A 19,770-nucleotide genomic window follows, 5' to 3' on the forward strand; every position below is an offset into this window, starting at 1 on the left:
TATCTCCACAGTCGTCATATGGATGTAATTGGTATTGCTTTTCTTATCAGGAACAATTTCTCTGATGAGTTTCCAAGTTCTAGCAGTGTTCCCTCTTTGGTATTGCAATTGCTTATTATAATAGAAATTTATAGCATTTTTTATAAGTACAGTGACCAGCTTTTTCTCTCTCTTGTATTCGTCTTGCAATGTTACGTTGTGACGGTATTTTTTAAATTTACTTCTAACATTGTTCCTGATTAGAATAGCGCGTCGGATGTCATCAGTCATCCAAGGTGCAGGTGGTCTGCGGATTACTTTTGTTACAAAAGGAGCACAAGCGTTTAAAGTTTTAGTAAAAACGTCATTAAAAATTCTGACCTGGTCATTGACATCGTCGGTTAAAAACATTTCATTCATGGCTGGTGAATTCTGCATTAATTATGTAGAAAAGGTTTCTTGACTGTATTTTCCGAGCTGACGAAACGTCTTAATATCAGGCCTACGTTTGGGTTTGCTTATATTTACTTGCACGCTGACAAGATCATGGTCTGCAACAATTTGTGGGACAGTACTGTGTGTTAAGATCATTTCAGGTTTATTAGTTATAACTAAATCTAAGAGTGTTGACGAGGTAGCGGTAATGCGAGTCAGTTTGTCTATTATCTGAGCAAGCTTGTTATTCTTTATTAGTCTATTTAATCAGCTATCTTTTAAAATTATATTATCATTAAAATCACCGAGAATAAAAAGAGACATCTTTTTGACAATTAAAAACCTAAAAACATCTTCTATATACTCGTAGGACACAGCTAATGCCTTAGGGTGTCTATACATACAGCCGACCATAATGGAGGGCAGTTTGCGGCACTGCACAGTTACCCACACATCCTCAATACCGGGTGGTCTAACTATATCAAGAGATAATACATTAGATTTCAGTGTGTCTCTTACGTAAATACATGCTCCAGCACCACGTCCATTATCACATCTAAAAACATTAAAATCAGATATATTTATAAGGTGATCCGGGGTGTGTGGAAGAAGCCATGTTTCAGTTATGCACAAAACATCTATATTTCTTTCCTGTATTAGCAGCTTGACCTCATCCAGACTAGAAATAAGGGATTGAGCATTGATATGCTCAATCACTAATGAGTCCTTTCTATTCTTAAAACATCCGGCAAGGTCTTCTTCGCCACACCCCTATCTAGAATAATACGTACATAGACGACTCTTGTGCCCTAAAGAATTACACTTGCCACATTGTAATTTATGATCAAATCTACATGTAGATTGTCTGTGATTAAACTCACCACAGTTATAGCAACCAACTTTCTTCATATAGTTATTACCGTATTTTTGGCTGGGGTTCTTGTACTTGGCTCTATTGCGGCTGTTGAAATTATTTATATTGTGATTATCAACATGTGTTTCGTGTAATCTACTGAACCTGTTATGTATAGGTGTCCTGTGTCGTAAGTGGTGTGGGTTGTGACTTTCCTTTGGTAGTGTGGGGGTATTATTGGCAGGTGGGCGAGCGTTGTTGCGCCGCACCACCGCGGCCCAAGTGTCTTGGATCTGTCTAGCGGGGCCGCCTTCAGCTTAATGAGAGTTGTTATAATGGTGGTCTGTACAATTACTTGGGAGGTATGTATGGTTTCTGTTTCTGTTGTGTTGGTTATTGGTGAAAATTGGGGATGTCAATGCATTTTGCGGTGTTTTCTTAAGTCTCTCTATATCCTTGCAAATACTGAAATGTGGGCATTGTTTAGTAACAAAAGTCAGCAAACGAATAATGCCTATTCTATTCAAAATGGATCCAGGTGTGACCCCCTCCATGTCATAACACATGTCATCGACCTCACCTGTGCCCAGTTTGAATACCGGCTCTGTTTTAATCACGGATATGTTGTTTAAATCACACCAAATTCTCAGATGTTCATTAAAATCTCCAATTTTCGCCTGTGTATCCTGTGACAATAGTGTTGGTGCTAGTTGACATACATAGATATCCATATCATTATTTTTGTCTTTCAATTCAGCAACTAGAGAAGTGAAATTATCAAGAATAATTTCGGGTGCAGTGTTATTAATGATATCTTGTAAACCACAATAGATGACACATTTACTTGGGATCCAGTTAAGTTTTTCGGACACCCAGCACCTGAGAAGATCAGTATTAGCACCCTTAATAGTTCTTATAGACACATTCTTATTTAAATCCGAGACCTTAGCCTCCGTCCAATTTTCATCTCCTAGAAGAAGAATTTTCTGAGGGAGGTTTGGGGAGGAGTCAGTCTCTGCCTGTTGGTGAGGGGGTGGTTTGTTAGCTATTATATTTTCTAGATTACAAATTTTCTGTTGTAATTGATCAATTACTGAGTAAGCTGTTTTCACTTCAGTGTTTAATACATCAATTTCCATGTCTTTTGTGGTCAACTTTTCTTTTAATTTTTCCAAGTCAGACGTTATTTTCTGTATCGCACGTGCATTGTTTTGAATCACAGCGTCGTCTTCCCTTGAGCGATGTGTCAAGCCAGTGAGTTGCGCTTGTACGGACTGCTGGGCCGAGGGGAAGGACTCAGGGGAGGAGAGTAGAGTCGAGATGCTCAGGAGAGGTGAAGAAGAGGGCTGCTCAACGTCATCAGGGTTTAGGAGCAGCTGAGTGGAGTCCCGGTGTAGAAGCTGTTCGGCACTAGTCTGCAGTGGTTGAGCGATGCTCTGATGCGTTGCCTTCTACGGCTGGTGTCACCAATGGAACGTTGTCAGGGTGCAGCAGAAAAGCATTGTCAGTGAGTGAAGAATCAGCAGTCTCAGGATGCTGCTGTTGGGCTGCGCCAGTGTGCGCGGATTGAGCACGTTCCATATTCAGTAGCTGTGGTGAAGTGTAGTCAGGGCGTATCAGACAAGCGGTATCAGCGGGCAGCGGACGAGGCAGGTGCAGGTGTTGCCAGATGTCCAGCATCAGGTGGAGTAGCTGGCTGGGAATTCTGGAGTATCATGGAGATAAGTTGATCTTTTTTTTACCCATACTCTATTCAGTCCCATTTTTCGGCATTGTTTCTGAAGCTCTGTCTTGTTGTTTTTTTCTAAATTTTTCTCGTGTTAGTGGTTGGCGAGATGGTGACAGGTCTCGCTCTACAGGGTTTGCCTCAGCCATGGCCAACCAGGGGATCGCTTCTGAACAGTGTGTGATCAATTGTAGGATGGTCAAAGTGCTGGTTGAACGGTGGTTTGGTAGTGCATTTGGTATAAAGGGTGTTCTTTATAAGTGCTGGTTACCTTGTTCAGGGCTACTGCGCATGCGCAGAAAATGGACACTCGGTCGAAGGAGGGTTCTGTATAAGGCCTCAATGTTTTGCCTTAAATTATATCTAAGTCCAAAAACCCTTAAGCACTTTTCCCAGGCTCAACGATATCTAGGTATCTTCATGCACCGTTAGATCTTCTTAGACCATACCTTAGTCATTTAGATTCTTGGTAATTTGCGAGTATTATCAGGAGCGAATCCACACCACCACACCGCCGCGTCCCAATTTGTTTGACTGCCTCTTACGTACATGCTGGTATTGTGTGTGTGTGTGTGTGTGTGTGTGTGTATGTGTTGCTATTCTTGTTTCTATTGTCTGTTGTCAGAAAGTGAACATGAATATCAGGAAAAAAAAGGAAAGTATTTCACTCCTACTACACAAACACTCTCTCGGCACATTCTCTCTCTCTCTCTCTCTCTCTCTTTCTCTCTCTCTCTCTCCCTCTCTGTGAATGGAGTCTAGAAGGTGGGGGGAGAGGAGATGGATGGGTGGAGAGACGTTTTATGCTGTTCTCTTTTCGTCTTCACCTTTCCTGGTACATGTTCATCCTTGTGTCATGAATCACGATGTCTAGTACCTGACGGGAGTCGTGGTTGTTCGTATTCGCCCGGGTTTCGGGACGGTCCTGTGTATTGCCATGTTTTTCTTGTTTTATGCATTTTTGTATGTATATTTGTAGATCATATTATGAATGTTCATTTTTATGTGCCTTTTGTATTTTACTTGGGTGAGAATTAATATATAGGGAAGTGAAGTGTTATCAAGTGCGTTCTGGGTGGCCAGTGGTGACGTGGCCAGGACTGTGTCGACACCAGGGTGGTGTTGGTTGTGTGGGGTGCACCTGGGTCCTGTGTTGGCCTTTGAAGGTATGTTAAGCACTATAAATGTCTCTATTTGACTGTGATTATTATGTGTGTTGTTAGATGTGGGTATGGTTCTGGGAAAATGTGTGGATTGCCTCCATACGGTGCATAGCTGTGCAGGATTCATGTGGTGACGTTGCTACGGTGCAGGGAGTAGGTGGTGCAATGCCGGCGACCCGACACATTGTGAATTACCAGGGGTTGTGCGGGGTGCGCCAGGTTCCTGTGGTGTCCTTCCAAGCTGGGAAGGTTTAGGATGCATAGTGGGTGTCCAGTGACGGGAGGTACCACGTAAGTTGATTTATGTTTTGTGAATGTCTTTGATGAAGTTCAGGGTCAGTTGTTTTCATTCTGTGTGATTCATGATAGCTGTCTGTCACTTGTAGTGTGTTCCTTGAAATATTTTGTGTTGTGTTTCGTTGTCGGCTGCTCACGATACGAGGCACATGTCAGCACCAGGTGGTTTGCTGGGGAAATTATTCCAAATGGCACTTGCAGCTTGAAACGCTTTGGGAATTCAAGTTCAGACGCCCTGCCCGGTTTATCATTGGTCATCCTACACTACTACTTGATGCTACTACTACTATTATTTACTGCTACTACTAATACTTCATGCTACTACTACTATTTGCTACTACTACTACTACTACTACTACTACTACTTGGTACTTGTACTACTTGCTTCTACTACTTGCTGCTGCTGCTACTACTACTACTACTACTACTACTACTACTACCACCACCACCACCACCAGCACCAGTCCCACTAGGAAATCACAATGACGAGGGCAGCCAGGGATGTACGTCTCCGTGCTCCCTCTCGACTGCCGCCGTCCATGCCACGCGGTGCCTCGCCGCCGCCTCATCACACTGCTGGTTTGTGGATTCCTGCATTCTTAAGGTGTCGCCTTACAACCTCGCCCTCCACCACCACGACTCCGGGGACACAGAGACACTTTTCCTTCGCGTGTTTGTCTTTCACCGCACGGATGTATTTATGAGAAAATCGTGAAAGAGAGAGAGAGAGAGAGAGAGAGAGAGAGAGAGAGAGACTGGGAGTGACAATTTATGAGGCTACTTTTCGGTCTTTCAATGTGTTTTATGGTCCATTAGTCTGCTTCCGTCGATCTGGTAACAATGTAGTTCTGTACTCTCTCTCTCTCTCTCTCTCTCTCTCTCTCTCTCTCTCTAGCTGCAGTACTCTCTGAACTTACGCTTATATTGATGAATTATCTTCTATATTTTCTCGTTCTACCCAGCTCCATAAGTCTCTCTCTCTCTCTCTCTCTCTCCTCCTCTCTCTCTCTCTCTCTCTCTCTCTCTCTCTCTCTCTCTCTCTCTGGGGAAAGCATGTAAAACAACTGGAATTTGTTTAAGAGAAAATAAAATAGCGTCTCATTCACACGTGTGTAAAAGTATTCGTTTATTGAAAACGCTTCGAGAAGAATAATAATAGAAAAAAAAGAAAACACTGTACACTTTTGGTTCACGATCCTGCTTACGTTCTTCTTTCTACCCAGAGAGAGAGAGAGAGAGAGAGAGAGAGAGAGAGAGAGAGAGAGAGAGCGAGCGTGAGTGAGTGAGCGAGCGAGCGAGCGAGCTGCAGCTGCTTATCCTTTCCTTTCACATTCATGGTATCCCCTCCCTATCTCTGCGTGCGTCTGAGTATCTGTGTGTCTGATGCGGGGCTGAGTATCGTGAACCCTGAGTTATGAGTGTAATTTCCTATGCAATTTCCGTCACTTTACGCTTTTTCCCTCGTTTATTGTCCCGTCATTGAGCGAGTGAGAGGCGAGGTGGCGATAGCGCTCAGCTTGGCGATAGAGTCACGTGTTGGTTGTGCCTTCTTTATGTAAACGGAGAGGGAAGGGATGGATGGATTGGTGAATGAGTGAGCGAATGAATAAGTGAGTGAGGGAAGGGATGGATGGACTGGCGAGTGAGTGAGTGAGTTAGTGAGTCTGAGTGAGTGTTTCTCTTTTCTTTATTCACGTCAGTCTCTCGTAAAGAAAAAAAAAAAAAGTAGGAATACACGAAGGAACGTTAAGGAAGAATAAACTTCATGTAGATTTGCTGGCCCTAACGAGGGTATCTGTGATAAGCGACACGGATCTAAAGGCAAAAGATGTAGTACAGGATAATAAAGGTGAAGGGTTGTGTACGAGTGTGAAAATGCACTCTGCCTCTCTTTCTGTGTGTCTGGTTGTCTGTATTTGTGTGTGTGTCTTTCTGGTCTGTGTGTCTTTCTGTCTGTACTTTTTGGTCTGTTTGTGTCTGTGTCTGTTTCTCTCCGTGTATGCCTGCTTTTCTCTCTGCCTATTTGTTTCTCTCTCTCTCTCTCTCTCTCTCTCTCTCTCTCTCTCTCTCTCTCTCTCTCTCTCTCTCTCTCTCTCTCTCTCTCTCTCTCTCTCTCTCTCACGCACGGGCACACACACACACACACACACACACACACACACACACACACACACACACACACACACACACACACACCGTAATGCATAAACGCAAGCCTGATTTATTTTTCCGTTGTATCTGATGTTGTTATCTTGTTAACATATCTTTACTTTGTCCAGCTTGGCTCACTTCTCATCCCGTCCTTCCTGGAGGCAGCGGTGCAGGGCAGGGCAGGCGGACACCAGGCAAGGGCGGGGTGACGAGGCGACTTGTTGTATTGTCCCTCATTGTGTGTCCCTTGCTGTGCCATATATATATTGCTGTTTTTTGTCAACGGGTATTCATTTACATCACCATTCACTGTCGAACTTGTATGCTGTTCAACATTAACATACAAATTAGTTTAAGCCGTTCATAAATTCCATTGGCCTTTGAGATAAACTTTATCTGTTCGTTTTTTTCCTCCTTGTTACGACTTGAGTGATTTCAAGACAAGTATCAAGTCAATTCAGTAACTAAATTGACGGTTTTTAGTTGGGAGGGAGAGGGAGACGGAAAGTTGACCGGGCATTTCCCCCTGGTGGCTGTGCCGTTGTCCAGGTTCCTTGATACGTGGAAAAAAAAAAAAAAATAGATAAATAAACAAATAAATAATAATAATAATAATGAATAAATAAACAAATAAATAATAATAATAATGACAATAATCATCAAGTAAAGCAAACAACGTACACACACCTATAACAGTGAAGGCAAGATCGCAGGTACAAGCACAGAACAAGACGTCAAATCGTATGAATAAAGGTCATTGGAAGCCTTACCGCTGCTGAATAGTGATGAGACGGTAGAACTATGTGGCTGTGACTCTTGGAGGCTGTGAGGACCGCATTGTTGCTGTGTTTTCTGATGACTCGCTCAGACTAGGCCGAGTTTGTTGTCGATGGTCGAAGAGGACCATCTCTTGAGAACATCACTGATATTTGATCCTCTCTCTATTATAGAGCATTTGATGGCAAATTATGGACAGACTACACCAAGCTGTTTTTCGTTGCTGCTGCAGAGACCACCATCTCTGGATATCACAATAATGTTTAGTTTCCTCTCATATTTCTCTCTATCACAGCGTGTTAGATGGCAAGTTTTGGACAACGCAGTAATATTCAGTGTACTCGTATTTATTCCCACCGCATGGTGTCGGGCAGCAAATTTCGTCATGTAGGGAAGTCTGGCTATCATGATAACACATCTCTAATGACTTTCTTCATCACAGCATGTCAGAGGGAAAACTTTTGGATATTACAATAATAATTCACGTTCCTATTTCAGTACGTTAGGCAGCAAATGTTGGACATCCCAGTGACAATATCTCCCTTTTCATGTTTTTATCACTGCACGTCAGATAACAAGTTTTGGACGAAAGATCTGGTAGGAGACAGGAAAATTTGGACGAAAAATCAGATGATAGGGAGATTTAGCACAACCCTTGTATTGGTGATGAAACTGAGGCACCGAGCAGATGTATTTCATTTGTCTTTCGGATTTGATTTGATTTGTCTTTCAGATTTGACTTACCTGTGCCTTGGAAGCTGCGAAGACTGCATGGTATTCGTGGGGTTTGTAATTTATTGATATTTTTTATCCACACTCGTGAAAACAGATATAGTTTGCTTTGCCCTTGCGCCACGTGTATAATTATGTTAACGTAATAACATACAGGATTGAACTGAACAGTGCTGAGTCCAGTTTAAGAAGCTCGTACATTCCTTTTTTTTCCCTAACTGAATGTGGCGAGTGAAATTCATGAACCACTTCTCAGATGGCAGATATTGTTTACCCTTGCACCACATGGGTAAAAAAAATCCCAATTCGATAATGTACAGTCCAGTATACGATCAGACTTTCTCCTTTCCTGTTTAAGTGTGCTTATTGACATTCATGAACCGGAGCTCAGGAAGGCAAGGCAATATCGTGTGCTTTACCTTTGTACCGCTCGAAACATGCCAGGATAAGATGCAACATTTACTGTGATAACGACGTGTGTAAACAACACTAAACTTTCTTTTTGCTGAGTTAAGGAGTGTGTATAACGACATTCGTGAGCCACACCTCAGAAGGCCAAGCCAGTGCAGTGTGCTTTACCCTTGAAAACGTAATAAAAGATGCAGCATTTGGTTAGATAGCTCCCGGTGTAAGACCATTCCACTTCCTTCTTTTCCTACTTAAGGATCTTGACATTCATGAAGTTCACCTTACAAATTCAAGCAAATATTGTATATTGTACCTCACAACACTTGAAAATATAGAATAAGTCGTAGCTTTCAGTGTGATAGCGTCCAGTGTAAGAATATCCGACTTTTTGTCCATGTTTATTGGTGGATACATTGACAATCATGAACGCACCTCAGAAATCTAAACTTATATACAATTCTTTACTCTTGTATCATATTATATATATATATATATATATATATATATATATATATATATATATATATATATATATATATATATATATATATATATATATATATATATATATATATATATATATATATATATATATATATATATATATATATATATATACACCAGAATAATATACATCAAACTCCTTATTAATCACTGCAAGAGTACCTGACTTTCTTGGCTTTCTACGGCAGGGTCGGAATTACGCTGATTGGCACTTATGAACGCCCCTTTAGAAAAACAACACAGTATGCTTCACCCTAGCACCACATTGAAAAGCCTGAATGATGTGCAAATCTTGGGAGTGTCGCGTCCAGTGTAAGAACTTCATTTTTTTTCGTCCGAGTTAAGTTGACTTTTGTTATCACTCGATATTTTTTTTTTTTTATGTAGGAGAGACACTGGACAAGGGCAACAAAAATCCAATAAAAAAATAAAAAAGCCCACTGAGATGCCAGTCCCATTAGAGGGTCCAAAGCAGTAGTCAAAAATTGAAGGATAAGTGTCTTGAAACCTCCCTTTTGAAGGAATTCAAGTCATAGGAAGGTGGAAATACAGAAGCAGGCAGGGAATTTTAGAGTTTACCAGAGAAAGGGATGAATGATTGAGAATACTAGTTAACTCTTGTATTAGAGAGGTGGACAGAATAGGGTTGAGAGAAAGAAGAAAGTCTTGTGCAGCGAGGCCGCGGGAAGAGGGGAGGCATGGAGTTAGCAAGATCAGAAGAGCAGTTAGCATGAAAATAGTGGTAGAAGACAGCTAGATATGCAACATTGCGGCGGTGAGAGAGAGGCTGAAGACAGTCAGTTAGAGGAGAGGTGTTGATGAGACTAAAAGCTTTTGATTAAACCCTGTCTAGAAGACAGGGTGTCTGCGCGCGCACGCACACGCACGCACGCACACACACACACACACACACACACACACACACACACACACACACACATAGAGAGAGAGAGAGAGAGAGAGAGAGAGAGAGAGAGAGAGAGAGAGAGAGACACACACACACACACACACACACACACACACACACACAGAGAGAGAGACAGAGACAGAGAGAGATATAAGATACAAGATATTTTATTGGCCCCTTAGAAAAACATTTACGAGTATATACAAATATGTACAATTTTATAGCCTATGGTTCGATAAGCCGAAGCTTTACTACGGACCATCTACTATTTGTAAATTGAGCAAGTACATGTGATGTGGGTCATTGTCTATTAAAATAATATATATTGTAGAAAATAATTATTATAATAATAATAATGATATTAATAATAATGATAATAATAATATAATAATATTAATATAAATAATAATAATAATGATAATAATAATAATAATAATAATAATAATAATAATAATAATAATAATAATACCATAAAAGTAATATTAATAACAATAATAGTATTAACAATAATACTAACAACATACATTAATATATAGGGTAATAACAAATGAATAAGTGTAGTGCACTGAAATGACTAGACACAAGTTATAGTTATTGTCATTGGTGGGTGTTATGAAGAAGTGTTGTTTTCAGTTTTTTGTTAAAAGTGTCCTGTTGGGTGATGCCTTTAATATCTTGTGGCAGTGTGTTCCAGAGCCTGCTGCCCCGCACCAGGACACTCTGCTGTGCATGGTCGGTGCGGCACAGCGGAATACGGAGGTTTTGTCTGTTTCTTGCTATTGGCTGGAAGCCACAGTGTACAGGGAAGGAATTTAGCGATGCATGTACAAATGAAATGGGCTGTAATGTTATGATGTCATGGAGCTTAAGTATTTTGTGTTCAGTGAAGAGAGAAGTGTGATCATAACGGTGACGGTAGAACATAATACGAACCATTTTGTTCTGTGTGAGAAAGAGACTGTTACTTAAAGTTTTAAATGCTCCACCCCACACAGCACAACAATACAACAAATGTGGATGTACCGTTGATATGTAAATCAATTCTATACATTGAAAGGGCAGCTGATTTCTTATTCTATACAATAGACCTGTTATTTTACTAAGTTTGGTTTTCAAAGTATCAATATGAGAGTTCCATTTGAGGGTATTATCAATAGTAATTCCAAGGAATTTCACTTCGCTGAGCTGGCTTATAGGAATATTGTCAATTTTGATAGTTAACAAGGGTGGCTGAGACATCAGTGGTCGATTCATCATACAACTGGTCTTTTTAATATTTTGTGTGAGCTTATTACTTTTTAGCCAGTTTGCAACCTTGACCATCTCTTCATTTGTAATTTTCTCCAAATCCTTAATATTTTTATTTTTGAGTAGTACTGATGTGTCGTCAGCGAAAAGTAATAATTGTAGTACTTCACTACAGAGTGGTAAATCATTAATGTATACCAAAAATAATAAGGGTACTAATATTGAGCCTTGAGGAACACCAGATGTAATTGCTTTATGAGAAGATGCCTGATTATTATATATAGTGAACTGTTGTCTGTGACTAAGGTAACTATTAAACCAATAATTAGCTGTGCCTCTAATTCCATAGTTTTTAAGTTTTTCTAGCAGTATTGGATGAGATATGGTATCAAAAGCTTTGGTTAAATCACAAAATACTGTAATACTGTAAGACTTTTCGTCCATTGCATCATAAGTATATTGACATAACTGTTGCAAGGCCAATTCTATACTATATTGAGGTCTAAATCCAAACTGTTGGTCTGTTAATATTGAATTTTGAGTGAGATAGTCCATGAGTCTTGAGGCCATTACCTTTTCAAATATTTTGCTAAAAGTTGTTAAGATAGCTATGGGTCTATAATTTCTATGAAGTAGTTTATCACCTTTTTTAAACAGTGGAACAATTTTGGTCATCTGGAGATGTTTAGGAAAAGTGCCTTTTGAAAAGACTTATTAATTATGCAAGTTAAAAATGGGAATATTATATTACTGCACTTTTTTATTACTTTGATGTCTATATCATCATGGCCGGGAGAAGCTATTTTCAAGTGTTTTATTATATTTTCAATTTCTTTTTGAACGGTTGGCTCAATAAAAAATGAAAATAGAGTCGGTTCCGGTAAGTAGCGAGTGAATGGCACTGGTGGTGGAGGAATGTTTGTAACAAGGCTGTTTGCAACGCTACTGAAGTAATCATTAAAAGCTTCAGCCACCTCATTACTCTGGGAAATAGTTTTGCCATGAAATGTTATAGACTTAGTTTTCCCGAAGACTCTTACCCATAATACCATTAATCATCTCCCAGGTTTTCTTAGTATTTCCTGCGTTTTCTTTAAATTTAGACTTATAATAATTATCTTTGGCACTCCTGATTCAAGAGGTTAATGTATTTCTATATTTTTTGAATATTGCACTGTAAGTTAACGGCCATTTTGCGTAAAGTTTCTGTAGTCTGTTTTTGTTTTATAGATTTCCGTAGGCCTTGAGTTATGTAAGGCTTATTACTATACTTATCTTTGATTATGAAAGTTTTAATTGAAAAATGTTTGTTATAGATGCTTGAAAATTTAGTTATGTATGCGTCTAAACAGTCACTTACGCAAGGGCTAGTCATGGCTGCTACCCAGTTATATTCTTGTAACTCAGCTGTAAAATCATTTATATAATTGTCATTTATCATCCTTTTAGTTATGATTTTATCCGAATACTTGTGAAATGACGGTGCAGAAAACGAGCTAAACACTGGGAAATGATCACTGATTGATGAATAAATTATTCCAATAAAATTATAATTTACATCATTCGTCCATATATGATCTATTAATGTGGCTGACGACTTAGTAACTCTTGTTGCTTTAGTTATCACTGGAAAATATGAGTATGAGTAAAATAAATCGGATAAGCTTTGTACACAGTCATGCTTAGCCAGTAAATTTATATTAAAATCGCCTAAAATATAACATGGTAATTGTGCCCTACTTATAAGACCAATCAAGAGCTCTAATGATGACAAAAAGTCACTAATACTTGAATTTGGTGGTCTGTAAAGTAAACCTACTGCAAACTTATATGGTTGTGTTACACCAAGAAACAAAGATTCTAAGTATGGCAATTGCAAAGTATAGTTCTGCATGAGAGAGCCTTCGTATAACTTGTGCAGGTACAGAGCTAAACCACCACCACTGGTGTTCTTGTTTTTAAAATATCCATTGTAATTCCTTATTTTATAATGAAAACAGATTTCATCACTAAGGCGCGTCTCACACAAACCTATAATATGAAATTTCATATGAAATGAAGGTAGACATTGATCAAGTAAAATGTCAAGATGTAATGGTACACTACTAATATTGTGTAACAGGATATTTAAGGAAGTTCTAGTAAGTTAGAGGGTATAGAGTGTTCTGTATCGCTAAAATAATAACTACACTTAGGTTCGTTAAGGATATTATTTAAGAGTGAATCATCTATTGTATGAGCATCATTATCTTTGACAGGGTCGTATGTCATTGTTTCGATAACACTTAAGGGAAAGTTATGAGAGGAATCTTCATTTAAAATATTAATCAGATCACTGTTGTTTAAACTATGAAACGGAAAAATAGGAATGGTAGCCATAAGTTAGGTATGGAGTAGTCAATATAACATTACCAATCTGAACACCTTATCTTCCTCCACGGGAGGATCTCGTTGTCCGTTGAGCCTCTGTCCTACTAGCTGTCCTGTTGTCCCTGGTCGTCGCGGCGTCCTTCTTCCTGTCAGCAGCGCTGGTCACACCACCAGTAGTCACGGCAGATGAGCCGTCAGCAGCAGGAGGCATCGTGGCGGCGGTGACAGTACTATCCTCATCGGGAAGTGTGTCCCGGCCTTTAACAACCACCACACTGCCGTCGCTGCCCACTGCGCTGCCGCCACTCGACACGTCATCAGGCCGGTCAGACGATCCATGAGTCGAGGCACTTGTAGTAACGACCCTCCTCGATGAACCGCCACTGTTCGGTCGTTCCTTAATAATCAGTTTAGCGTGGCGGAAGTACGCCACTTTTCCCTCACTTTTAGCTTGTTTCATGGCTGGTATTTGAGCTTTTCGTATGTTCTGGGATGCAGGACAGATCTTCGTTGATATAAATTCTTGTTCCTTTTAGCTTTGTTACGTTCCTCATGACAGCCTCTCGGTCTCCATACCTTGTAAAGCGGGCGACAATGGTGCGGTGCCGATGGGCGTCACGTTGTCCTACACAGTGTGCACGCTCTAGCTCGATGTTTGGTTGCTCAAACTTATTGGTTAGGAGTTCCGAGACCTTAACAGCTGTCTGTTCCCATGTTTCTCCCTCTGGCGGCTCTTCAACACCAACAATTTGCAGGTTGTTTCGCCGGTTATAATCCTCCTGATAATTCGCTCTGTCTTCTAATTCCTTACATCTTTCTTCACTCTTCTATTAACAGTGGTGTTCCTCAGGGTTCTGTCCTGTCACCCACTCTCTTCTTATTATTCATTAATGATCTTCTAAACCAAACTTCTTGTCCTATCCACTCCTATGCTGATGATACCACCCTGCACTTTTCCACGTCTTTTCATAGACGTCCAACCCTTCAGGAGGTAAACATATCACGCAGGGAAGCCACAGAACGCCTGACTTCTGATCTTTCTAAAATTTCTGATTGGGGCAGAGCAAACTTGGTATTGTTCAATGCCTCAAAAACTCAATTCCTCCATCTATCAACTCGACACAATCTTCCAGACAACTATCCCCTCTTCTTCAATGACACTCAACTGTCCCCCTCTTCTACACTGAACATCCTCGGTCTGTCCTTTACTTATAATCTGAACTGGAAACTTCACATCTCATCTCTAGCTAAAACAGCTTCTATGAAGTTAGGTGTTCTGAGACGTCTCCGCCAGTTTTTCTCACCCCCCCAGCTGCTAACTCTGTACAAGGGCCTTATCCGTCCATGTATGGAGTATGCTTCACATGTCTGGGGGGGGTTCCACTCATACTGCTGTTCTAGACAGGGTGGAATCAAAAGCTTTTCGTCTCATCAACTCCTCTCCTCTAACTGACTGTCTTCAGCCCCTCTCTCACCGCCGCAATGTTGCATATCTAGCTGTCTTCTACCGCTATTTTCATGCCAACTGCTCTTCTGATCTTGCTAACTGCATGCCTCCCCTCCTCCCGCGGCCTCGCTGCACAAGACTTTCTTCTTTCTCTCACTCCTATTCTGTCCACCTCTCTAACGCAAGAGTTAACCAGTATTCTCAATCATTCATCCCTTTCTCTGGTAAACTCTGGAACTCCTTGCCTGCTTCTGTATTTCCACCTTCCTATGACTTGAATTCCTTCAAGAGGGAGGTTTCAAGACACTTATCCACCAATTTTTGACCACTGCTTTGACCCTTTTAAGGGACTGGCATTTCAGTGGGCATTTTTTTTTTATTAGATTTTTGTTGCCCTTGGCCAGTATCCTTCCTACATAAAAAAAAAAAAAAACTCTTGTCAATTTTTTCCATTAACGGCGGGTTCTATTTTCTTCCTTACGTTGTTTCACTTCCTGCTTCAAATCCTCTACTTCTCGTTGAGTAAATTCCAGGCTAGTAGTAAGGTCATTAATGCTAGTTTGCATTGCCCTCATATCGTCTTTCACATTTTTCAAGAAAGTTTCTAAAGCATTACGATAGGCTTGATCTTGTGTAGCCAAAAGAGTCTTCAAGCTCGAGGTATCCATTTTGACAGGGCTAGAGCCGGAATATGTCCAGTAGAGATTGGAGAGTAAATGTTCAGGACCACCACAACACACGTCTGCTCCTTGTGAAGGCTGGAGAGAGAGAGAGAGAGAGAGAGAGAGAGAGAGAGAGAGTTATTGTTATTGGTTGTTATTGATATTGTTGCTTTTTAATCTGCTGAAATTTGAAATATTCCTGATTGAAATCTATAATTCTCTTAAGTGTTTTGTTATTCGTCAGTAGCCACGCCTTCACTTTTTGTCTAGGCAATGGTGGTCCTTTTTTTTGGGGGGGAGAGGGTTTCCTTTTAGTGAACGGTGAAAACTGGTTAAACTTATCTTCATTCACTTACTTATTTATTTATTTACTATCTGTTTGATTTATTGAACTATTTATTTGTTTGTTTAATTACTTTATTTATTTATTTATTCATCTATTTATTTATTTATTTATTTGTCCAATATTTTTCGTTTCTTTCTCACGTACGTTCCTGTCCATCTGTTGAATTACTAACTAGGTTCATTAAATAGTTGTTTCCTGGAAGGCACTGACCTCTTCCACCACACAAGGGGACGCTGAGCTGCACTGTAAGGTGAACCCCGGCACGCCGCATGGAGCCATTCCAGGAATACCACTAACTCAACGCAAGGAAAATAGTTCAGTTGTGGAAATTATTTTGTTCTTCTCTGGAAGGAACACACACACACACACACACAGTGGTAGTGGTATTATTATTATTATTATTATTATTATTATTATTATTATCATTATTATTAGCTTATTATTATTATTATTATTATTATTATTATTATTATTAGTAGTAGTAGTAGTAGTAGTAGTAGTAGTAGTAGTAGCAGTAGTAGTGGTGGTAGTAAAAGCAGCATACTCGTATACCGGTAATTGTAGAAGTAGTAAAAGTCATAACAACAACATCAGCAACAACACTAAAACCACCACCACCACCACCACCACCACCACCTCATCATCCCGTGCTGGTCTTCTCCCTCAGCACGGACGCCCAGCACTCTGCCGCCACCATCAACACTAACGTGATCGTCACCTCGAGCGGGGAGGTGACGTGGCTGTCTCACGGCATCTACAAGTCCTCCTGTGACATGAACGTGGAGTTTTTCCCCTTTGATGTCCAGTCCTGCAAGATGTGGGCGTCCTGGACCTACGACGGCTACCAGGTGTGTGTGTGTGTGTGTGTGTGAGAGAGAGAGAGAGAGAGAGAGAGAGAGAGAGAGAGAGAGAGAGAGAGAGAGAGAGAGAGAGAGAGGGGGGGGGGGGGGGGAGAGTGGCAGTGGGAGAGAGGAAAAAGGAGAGGGAGTGGAGTTCTGCAAGATGATGTGGTGGTGTTGGAGTGATGATGAGGAAGAGAGAGGGTGAGTGGGAGAGGGAGATGGAGAAGAAGAGAAAGAAAGAGAAGAGTGAGTGAGAGAGAAAACTGAGAATTATTTATAGATTTACTCCTTTTTCTACTTTTCTTTCACTATCTTCCTCTGTTCCTCTTTCATCCTTTCTTTACATTTTCGTCTTTTCTTTCTTTCTCTTTTGTTCTTATTTTTCTCTTCCATTTTTCTTTCAAGGTAAAAAATCTTTTCTATTTACCCTTCCTTGAGTATTTCCTCTCTCCTTTCTCCACTTTTCTTTATTTCTTTCTTCTTCTTTCTCCTCTCCCTCCTTCGCCCATGTTTTCTCAGTGTCTCATATCTTTTAATTTACATTTTTCTTCCCTCTCTCCACTTACTACATCTACTGCAAAGGGGATAGGCAGCTCATCACACACACACACACACACACACACACACACACACACACACACACACACACACACAGACAGACATTGCTACCTACGCAATGACGGAATCAGCAGTGAGATTAAAGAACTGAAATAGTATACACGTAACGTAGCGTAACCTAAGCCAGCCCTCTGATGAAGACGCTAATGTTATATCAATATTATCGGCACCTGTAGTTGCCTGTTGCTTCTATGCTGAGACGAAACACAACACATAACTTCATGGAAACCGTTTTAGCAAGAGGTGAGATTTTCAGATGAGGCGTAAGCAAAATTCTCTGGGTGAGTAATCAGTAAAGGAGAAATAACAGCTCCAAGCTTGAAAGAATTACATTTAAAAAAGAAAAAAAGGAAGGAATTCGTTCTCAAATAGAGTGGTAGATGCATGGAATAGACTCAGTAATCAGGTCGTTAGTGTTGACATGTTAGAAAACTTTAAAAGAAGATTAGATACATTTATGGATGATGATTTATGAATGATTTGTGGCTTCTTGCAGCTTCCCTTAACTTCTTATGCTCTTATTTTAGGAATTCTCGCTAAAAATCATCCAGTATGCTCAGTATAGAGGAAGGGATGGATAAGTGTGACGAGAAGGAAGCGAATGTTTGTGTGGAAGGTTGTGTCGAAGAGAGAAGGAGACGAATTGAGTCTTGAGGCGCTGTGTGGGTTCTCTATGTATGTGTGTGTGTGTGTGTATGTGTGTGTGTGTGTGTGTGTGTGTGTGTGTGTGATATAAACAGGAACAGGGCGGAGCAAGGCGCAGTGAGGCCGTGCAGTGCACACATCGCCTTGCCACAACACAACTCTGTCATTCCTTGCTATTTACTGTTTTGTTCATGTATTTTTTTCTTTTACATCCGGATTCCAACTTGATGAGACGCCACTCTGCTTCAAATCAAACCCAGATCTCTTCCTTTTGTTTGTTTATTACTTTCAAGAGAATACGAAAATATACATTGCTTGGTAGAGAAAATACAGCTTTCAATTTATAAAGCTATTATTTTTCTATAAATGTATTTTTAAATATTTTTACTTTTCATTTATCTATATATCTATTTTCAAAGAAGTATTCTCATTATTTGAAAATTGTACTTGACATGTACTGCAAGTAAATATAGATCTTACAATGTTACACACTAATGTGACTTATTATCGAGTAACTTATCAACTAATACATCTTACAATGTTACACACTAATGTGACTTATGATCGAGTAACTTATCAACTAATACATCTTACAATGTTACACACTAATGTGACTTATGATCGAGTAACTTATCAACAAATACACCTAGGTAACTTATTACATGCTAATACAACCTGCGATCTTGCTAACTTAAGATCGTAACTTATACATCCACTAACTTATACAGCTGGCACACATTTGGCAAACATTTAGATAACATTTTGGCAACAATGTTTGCTGTCCAGACCATCCATCCACACATCCATCCATCCATCCACTCATCCATCCATCCTCTCATCCATTCATTCATCCATCCATTCATCCATCCATCCATCCATCCACTCATCCATCCAACCACTCATCCATCCATGCACTTATCCATCCATCCACTCATCCATCCATCCATTTATCCACTCACTCACCCATCCTTCTATCCATTCATTCACTCACTTATCCATCCATCCATCCATCCACTCATCCATCCATCCACTCATCCATCCATTCACTCATTAATCCATCCATCCATCCTCTCATCCATCCATCCATATATTCATCCATTCATCCATCCATCCACTTAGCCATCCATCCATCCATCCATCCATCCACTCATTCATCCATGCATCCATCCATCCATCCATCCACACATCCATCCACACATCCACACATTCATCCACCCATCCACCTATTCATCCATCCATCCATCCATCTATCCATCCATCCACGCATCTATCAACTTATCCACTCATCCATCTATCCACTCATCTATCCACTCATTCATCTATCCACTCATTCATCCATTCTTCCATCCAGCCACCTATCCACTTATTCACCCATCCATCATTGCATCTACTTATCCGTCCATCCATCCACCCACCATCCACTCTTCCATCCATCCATGTACTCATCCACCTATCCACTCATCCATCAGTTATCCATCCCTCCGTGAACACTGTAGCACTAATACAACTTAAGGTCTTGTAACTTGTACACCAATACAACTTATGACTTAGGTAACTTACAGTCTAGTCACTTATATACTAATACAACTTACAATCTAACTTATATACTAATACCACTTACAATGTAGGCACCTCGCACACCACTGGAACTTACACTCTA

The 19,770-nt window shown here is 40.3% G+C and overlaps 1 protein-coding gene across 4 annotated transcripts in view; it reads left to right on the forward strand.

Moving 5' to 3' along the window:
* Positions 1 to 3,878: 3,878 nt before the first annotated feature.
* The window catches only part of LOC135098267 (CHRNA7-FAM7A fusion protein-like), a 52,721-nt gene continuing 36,829 nt past the window's right edge, over positions 3,879 to 19,770 (forward strand). For 2 of the 4 annotated variants that reach the window (XM_064000537.1, XM_064000538.1), the window contains exons 1-2: positions 4,055 to 4,159; positions 16,673 to 16,853. Coding sequence is in view for 1 of the 4 variants with exons in the window: in XM_064000538.1 (XP_063856608.1) it covers positions 16,804 to 16,853 (50 nt within the window). In the remaining 3 variants the exon portion in view is untranslated. Of the gene's footprint in view, positions 4,160 to 16,672; positions 16,854 to 19,770 lie in introns of all 4 variants that reach the window. The other 2 variants (XM_064000532.1, XM_064000531.1) reach the window with 2 other exon arrangements.

The sequence above is a fragment of the Scylla paramamosain genome, unplaced genomic scaffold (genome assembly GCF_035594125.1).
Source record: "Scylla paramamosain isolate STU-SP2022 unplaced genomic scaffold, ASM3559412v1 Contig53, whole genome shotgun sequence".
NCBI classification, from domain to species: Eukaryota; Metazoa; Arthropoda; class Malacostraca; order Decapoda; family Portunidae; genus Scylla; species Scylla paramamosain.